The following is a 7,104-nucleotide window of genomic DNA, read 5'->3' on the forward strand; positions in this document are numbered from 1 at the left end:
CCCGCACCAGCCGGGCGCGCTTCACCAGGTCGTTGAGCTTGCGCAGGGCGGCATGGCGCGGCAGGCCCTGGATGTCCCGGAATAGGTCTTGTTCCTCCAACTCGAAGAGTTGCCGGTTGTCCGGCACGAGCAGCGGCTGGGACCAGAAGGAGCCGATGTAGACGCGTAGGACCTCGGGCGTGCCCACCACCTTGCCCAGCGCCCACATGAGCGCCCCGTAGACGCGCATCAGCTGCTGCGTCTCCACCATGTCGGCCTTGTTGAGCACCACGCGGATCTTGTCCTCGTGGCCCCGCAGGGCGCCGATGGCCTCCGAGAACTCGTCGGAGATCTCCAGCTTGTGGGCGTCGAACAGCAGGATGATGAGGTCCACGCGCTCGGCGAACCAGCGCAGCACGGCCGGGAAATCATAGCCTGCGGGGCGGGGCGGGGTGGGGAGCACACAGGTGGTTAGGGAGCCCACTGCCCTGGCAGAGACCCTCCCGAATGCCCCCACCCCCAGCTCTTGGAACCATCTTGGCAATGGTAGGGGTGGTCCCAGCCCTCCCCTTTTGCATCCGCTCATCCTTATTCAGTACATAGGAGTGGTGTGTGATGGATGGTAGGCAGTGGCCCCTAGACAAACCAAAGGAGACCCGTTGCTGGGCTTCGGAACTGACTCCTAATGACCCTATGAGAGAGCCTAGAACTGCCCACCTTATAACTCTTCACGGGAGTGAAAAGCCCTGGTTTTCGCCCAAGGGGTGACTGGTGGTTTTGAACTGTGACCACGCAGATCACAGCCTAACTTGTAACCACTACACCACCAGGGCTCCTAATCTCTGATCCATACATAGATCATTTTAATAGCGTTTTATGATATTGGTGTTAAACTATATTGTTGTTGAGACTATGCCCAGCCAGACATACACCCTTTCAGCAGTTTCTATATGTGACCTCCAGGGACATCGACCACCTTCCAATTGCGCGCCCCTCCTCACCCTCCTTTGAATGGTTCCCCTTCCGTTTATGCACATTCACACACACACACCTGCTAAGAGCCAAGGCGATCGCTCATCATTACCGAAGCTGACGGCCCTAACTTTCTCCCAGAGTGCCTTATCAGTTCGAACCACCAGTTAGTAGTTAATTACTTAACCACCAGGCCACCCGGGTTTCCTAAGAGGTCCCTCAGAGCAAGAATACAAAACAAACCCACTGGCATTGAGTCAATTCCAGCTTACAGCGACCCTGAATTACCAAACCAAACTCGGCCCTCGAGTCAAATTTTGACCCATGACCCTCCCGCAAGGCAAGAACATTTTGTTCTAACAACCTGGCATTCTGTGATGCTCACCCTCCTGGTACAATCGCTGAAGACAAAATGCATGCATAAGCAAATGTGGTGAAGAAAGCTGATGGTGCCCGGCTATCAAAAGATAGAGCATCTGGGGTCTTAAAGGCTTGAAGATAAACAAGCGGCCATCTAGAAGAGAAGCAACAAGCCCACATGGAAGAAGCACACCTGCCTGTGCGAGCATGAGGTGTCTACGGGATTGGGTAACAGGCATCAGAAGACCCAAAACAAACAAGCAAACAAAAATCATATTGTTGAGAACAAGGGGGGTTGGAGCAGAAACCCAAAGCCCATCTGTAGACAGTGGGACATCCCCTCACAGAGGGTTACAAGGAAGGGATGAGTCAACCAGGGCACGGTAAAGCACCGATGAAACACACAATATTCCTCTGATTCCTCGAGGTTTCCTCTTCCCCCCAGTGCTGCTTCTCACTTCAGACTAGACCAGAGCATGGACACAGGTACAGATTTAGGAGCCCCCGACACATGGAACCCAGGAACAGGAATGGGAATAGCCATACCAGAAGGGTAGGGTGAAGGTGGGGAGAGGAGGGGAGAACGGATCGCAATGATCGACACATAACCACACACACACACACACACCCTCCAGGGGGACGAACAACAGAAACCATGGGGGAAGGGAGACAACAGTCAGGGTAATATATGAAAATAAAAATAATTTATAATTTATCAAGGGGTCACGGGGTGGGGGGAGGAGAGAAGGGGAAAAGAGGAGCTGATACCAAGGGCCCAATAGAACGTGTCTCAAAAAGAATGATGGCAACAGATGTACAAATAGGCCTGATACAACTGATGTACGGATTGTGATGCGCTGTAAGAGCCCCCAATAAAATGATCTTTTACCAAAACATGGAGTAAATTCTGACTCATGCGACCATATAGGACAGGGTAGAGCTGCCCCTGTGGATTCCTCAGACTGTAACTCTTGGCAGGAGTAGAAAAGCCTTATCGCTTCTCGGCCTTTTGGCTAAGATCTAGTGTAGGAGTAGAAAAGCTTCATCTTTCTCTCAGGGAGCTGCTAGTGGTTTCAAACTGCTGCCCTTGCATCAGCAGCCCAGCCCATAACCACCCTGCCAACAGGGCTGTTCAGTGACCCTACATAGGGTTTTGGAAACTATCCATCTTTATGGGAGTAGATAGCCTCAGTGTTGTTCCACAGGGCTCCTGGTGGGTTTGAACTGCTAACTTCACAGGTAGCAGTCCAACAGCAGTCCCTCTCTGGTGGCCCACGGTCCCACCTGGCTCCTCAAGAGGTCCCTGATGCTGCTGTTAGGTGCCATCAAGTCAGCTCTGACCCAGATCACAGCCCAGGGTGTCGCCACTACGCCACCAAAGCTCTTCTAAGAACAAGCAAAACTCCTTGCCATGGAGGTGATGCTGATTGATAGTGACCTCCCGTGGGTTTTCCGAGACACTGAACTGTTCACAAGAGTAGAAAGCGCAATCGTTCTCCGGTGGAGCTGCTGGTGGTTTTGAACTGCCGACCATGCAGATCGCAACACACACACACACACACCATCTCAATCCAGCAAGGAAAGCGCTCACGCCGAGCCCTGGGCATGCCCTTGCTGGTTGGAACATTATCTCCCAATTAACATTATTTCCTGAGACCCCTCTGGGGCCAGCCTTGTCCTGGGTGTTGAGGGGTCGGCTGAAAGGGCACAGACAAGACCTCTGCTCCCATGGGGCACCCAAACGGTGGTGGGCCCCTGTGTTCATTCATTCACTTATTCCTCTCCATGTTCTCACTCTCATTCATTCAAGCCATCGGGGGGGCTCTCATTCCTCAATGCTTTTCAGGGCGCGGGGAAGGGGGTGGAAAGGGGAGCTAGGGTAGGTGGAGAGGAGCCCTCAAGACCCCTGACTTGGCAGCCACGGGACACTGGGTTTGAATCCTTGCCCTGGCCCTCATCTGTGGTGTCCCCTTAGGCGAATCCCTTCACCTCTCCGACCTGACCTTCTGTTTCTTCTTCTGTGAAAACGGAATCGGTACACGTAGGAATGACGTCCCAAGGCAGCTGGGACCAGGAGAAGAACATCAAAGACTGGGCATACGTGAAGCACCGACAACAGGCCATGCGCGGTATCGAACGAGGAGGAGTCCTGGTGGCCCATTAGCCAAAGTGCTCAGCTGGTCCCCACAAGGCTGGCGCTCCGACCCAGCAGCCTCTGCGGGAGGGAGCCAGATGTGGTGGTCCGCTCCCAGAAGATGCCAGTCGTGGGAACCCCGTGGGGCGGCTCTGCTCTGTTCTCCGCAGTGGCCGTGAGTCAGAATCGCCTCCGTGGTAGAACATTTGGTTTGTGTTTTGGTGGAATGGTATAAATGATGCCTCAGGAGAACGGGTTCGATACGTACAGAAATTCATAGGATCGAACCATTGAATTGTATGCAGTGTGAATTACATGCCCATAAAAAAAAAAATGAATCGATCAATAACAACATTTCCTGCTGGACATGCAGAGAGAGTGACCAGGAAGGGTGAGTTCTGGTTTGGGCAGGGACCGAGGCGAGGCGGGTGTCAGCTGGGCTTCCAGAAAGCATCCATCCCCCGCTAGGATCGAACTATTGAATGTATGGTATGTGAATTAGAAGCCAATCAGATTGTTATAAATAAATCAACAAAAAAGAAGGCAGTCCGCAGCCCCCAGCTGTCTGGGCTGGGGACAATGCAGCCAGAGCCCCAGCCCGGCCTTCACAGATATAGTCCTGATCCCAGGGTGGTCAGGCTGGGATCCTGTGCGCCTGACAGAGAGGGCTGGGGTGGGGGATGAGGTGGGGTGGGGGGTGGAGAGGCAACCCAGGAAGGCGTCCTGGAGGAGGCAATGCCTTGTTAGGACCTGGGGAAGGAGAAAACTGGGAAACAGAAGGCACTACTGATTCGGGGTGCACTTCCTTCAGGAGCCTCTCTGATGTCACTTGTTCCATCTTTGCAATCACTCTCCAAACCCCAACCTGCTGCTGTGGAGTCGGTCCCAACACCCGCCCGGGGACACTACAGCCGTGTGTTTCAGAACAGAATGGTCCTATGGAGCTTCTGAGGCTCGAAGCCTTTCCAGAAGCCAGCCGCTGCATCTCTGTCCCTCAAAGTGGCTGGTGGGTTAAACTGCCCACTTTGATTGGCATTTGGGCACTTTAACCACTGCATTACCAGGGCTGCTCCCTGGGGGGGGGGGGAGAAATCCATTTTCCAGATGAGGAAACTGAGGCACAGAGAGGTTAAAACCTAGGACACAGGGAGATGCCAGAACCGGAGTTGGAATCCAAATTCCAGATTCCAGAGTCTCACAGGGGAGCTGGTCCTCTGGCCTCAGGATATGGAGGAGGAGGAGGAGAAAGGGGAGGAGGGGGGAGAAGGAAGCAGTTGATTCCAGGGCCCCTGGGGGAGGGACAGGCTGGGGGTGGAGGGTATTGTTTGGGGGGAGGAAGGGCCGGGTCGCCAGAGCAGCTGGGGAGGTCCTCCTGCTCCAACTGCCTACACAAACACACACACACCGGCCCAGATTTGGAAAATGTGTCTCATGGGGCAGAAGAGGGGAGGGGGGAGAGGGGGCAGGTTGAGTCATCGTGGGAAAGAGCCTTGGCAGAGAGAGCCCCAGCCCCTGCACACAACAGCTATTCAGATGTACGTGGTGCCCTGAACTCACTCAAGAACAACTTTGATCGCCCTTCGAAGTTACTTGACCCCTCGGGGCCCAGCTAGGTCAAGCAGCAGAACATGGTTGATAAAAGAGAGTGTCCTACATCCTGGGGTTTCTAATAGCTTTGGAGTGGTTATCCGAGACCCGCCAATTGGCCCCTTTCCACCTTGAGCAAAAAAGAGTGAAAAACAAGTGCAAAAACACAAGAGTCCAAAGGACTAGTGCACCACACCTACTATAGCCTCCACTAGCTGGAGACCAGAAGGAGTAGATCAGTGGTTCTCAACCTGGGGGTCACGACCCCTTTGGGGGGGGTGGTCAAACGATCCTTTCACAGGGGTCCCCTGAAGACCGTATTTCCGATGGTCTTAGGAACCCAGACACCGCTCCTCTATCCATCTCCAGGTGGTTCCACCCACCCACATGCAGATTCGCCCACCTACGGAGTCAAACCTGAGGCACTGTCTTAAAGGGTTGCGCCATTAGCAAGGTTGAGAACCACTGAACTAGATGGTGCCCAGCTTCCGTGACGTAATGCTCTGAATAGGATTGCAAGAGAAGTTTCCGGATAGAGGGAGAGAAAAATGAAGACCCAAATCCTTAAAAAAAAAAAAGATCAGACTTTCTGGTCTTCCAGAGACTGGTGGAACCCCTGAGCCGATGGCCCTTTGGTGCCCTGCAAAGCTAGAACTGGACCCACGCCAGAGGGAATCCCCTTTCAGGTGAAAGTGGACAGGCCAAGCAAGTGAACAGCGACACGCCGGAAGAGCATGCTCCTGGGAGCAATCAGCTCTAAGAGACCAGAAAGGGCAGCGCTGGCCCCAAAACGCAGTCAAAGGCAACAAGGGGCAGGGGAGATGGGCCCATGGAAACTCCGGGCTCTAGGGAGGAAGTGAGAACAAAGCCGGTCCACAGAGGGACTTACACCTCTTGTCAGGAAATAAAAACGTGTATAAATGATTAAACAGAGAGCTAATGTGTGGTGAACCTCATCTAGACCACAATAAGATGTGAAAAAAGTGACGTCCCACAAGAAAAACAAACTTCAAGTTACTTAGCACCGACTGCCGTCCCTGGCGCTGCTCTAAATGCTCTTTGCACGTGGTCATGAATTTAATCCTTCAGCGAAGGTCCTTGCAGAAAGGTGTGGGGTTTGCTTAACCCCTGCACCACCACATCTAGGTTCTGTGACGGTTTTTTTTTAGCTGCGGGGCGTTGGGCAAGCCACTGACCACGTTCAATCTCGGAACACAAGGGATTGACACCAATCAGGGTGTATTCCAAGGCCAAGGGGGGTCGTTTGGTTTTCTAACAAGCTCTGAGGCTGCTAGGAGGAGCCCTCCTGGCTTTGCGGTCCATCGGCAGCCGCAGAGTCAGCAGTTTGAAACCACTGGTCCCATGGAGGGAGGAAGAAAGACGGTAAAAGAGTTACCATCTCAGACCCTCTCAGGGACAGTTCTAGCCTGTCCTAGAGGGCCAGGGTGAGTGGGCATCAATTCAATGGCAGAGTTTGTTTGTTAGATGTTTGAACGCAAGGTCAGCAGTACGAACCCACCCGCTGAGCCTAGGGGAAAAGAGGCAGGGAAGCTCTCCTTGGTCCTGCAGGGGCGCGAGGAGTCCGCATCACCTCCATGGCTGGGAGTGTGGTGTCCAGGATGGCGTGGGGCTGCCCCCTCCTGCTTCCCCCTGCGGCTGTCATCTGTACGGGAGCCGGGCACAATGCCGGGTCTTTCTCCCGTGGGACCCCTGGGTGGGGCTGGGACTGCTGACTTTGCAGCTAACAACCCGGTGTTTGAGCGTTTGCACCAACAACCAGGGATCCTGGGGAGACGGGTCCTCAAACAATCCCCGTTTCACTGCAGCTCAGAGAGGTTAGGTGGCTTGCCCAAGGTCCCACAGCTTAAAAGGGGTAGAGGCCTAGATTTGGTTGGTGGTGCAGGGGTTAAAGTTAGCGTCGGCTGCCAAGGACAGGTCGGTGGTTCGAACCCAGCCAAGGAGAAAGAGAGAAAGCCGTTCACTTGCGGTGGCAAAGATGAGCCTTGGGCAAGATATGACAAAATACCCATTTATAAACTATCAAGGGCTCATGTGGGAGAGGGGAGTGGGGC

The 7,104-nt window shown here is 53.8% G+C and overlaps 1 protein-coding gene across 1 annotated transcript in view; it reads right to left on the minus strand.

Annotated features, from left to right (window-relative positions):
• Nucleotides 1–7,104, minus strand: part of EHD2 (EH domain containing 2) — a 23,138-nt gene that overhangs the window by 9,586 nt on the left and 6,448 nt on the right. Inside the window, exon 4 of the mRNA XM_045292655.1 lies at nucleotides 3–414. Within this exon, the coding sequence (XP_045148590.1) occupies nucleotides 3–414 (412 nt within the window). The remainder of the gene's footprint in view (nucleotides 1–2; nucleotides 415–7,104) is intronic.

This window comes from Echinops telfairi, unplaced genomic scaffold (assembly GCF_000313985.2).
Source record: "Echinops telfairi isolate 266 unplaced genomic scaffold, ASM31398v2 ScPeMD7_655;HRSCAF=1070, whole genome shotgun sequence".
In the NCBI taxonomy this organism is placed as follows: domain Eukaryota; kingdom Metazoa; phylum Chordata; class Mammalia; order Afrosoricida; family Tenrecidae; genus Echinops; species Echinops telfairi.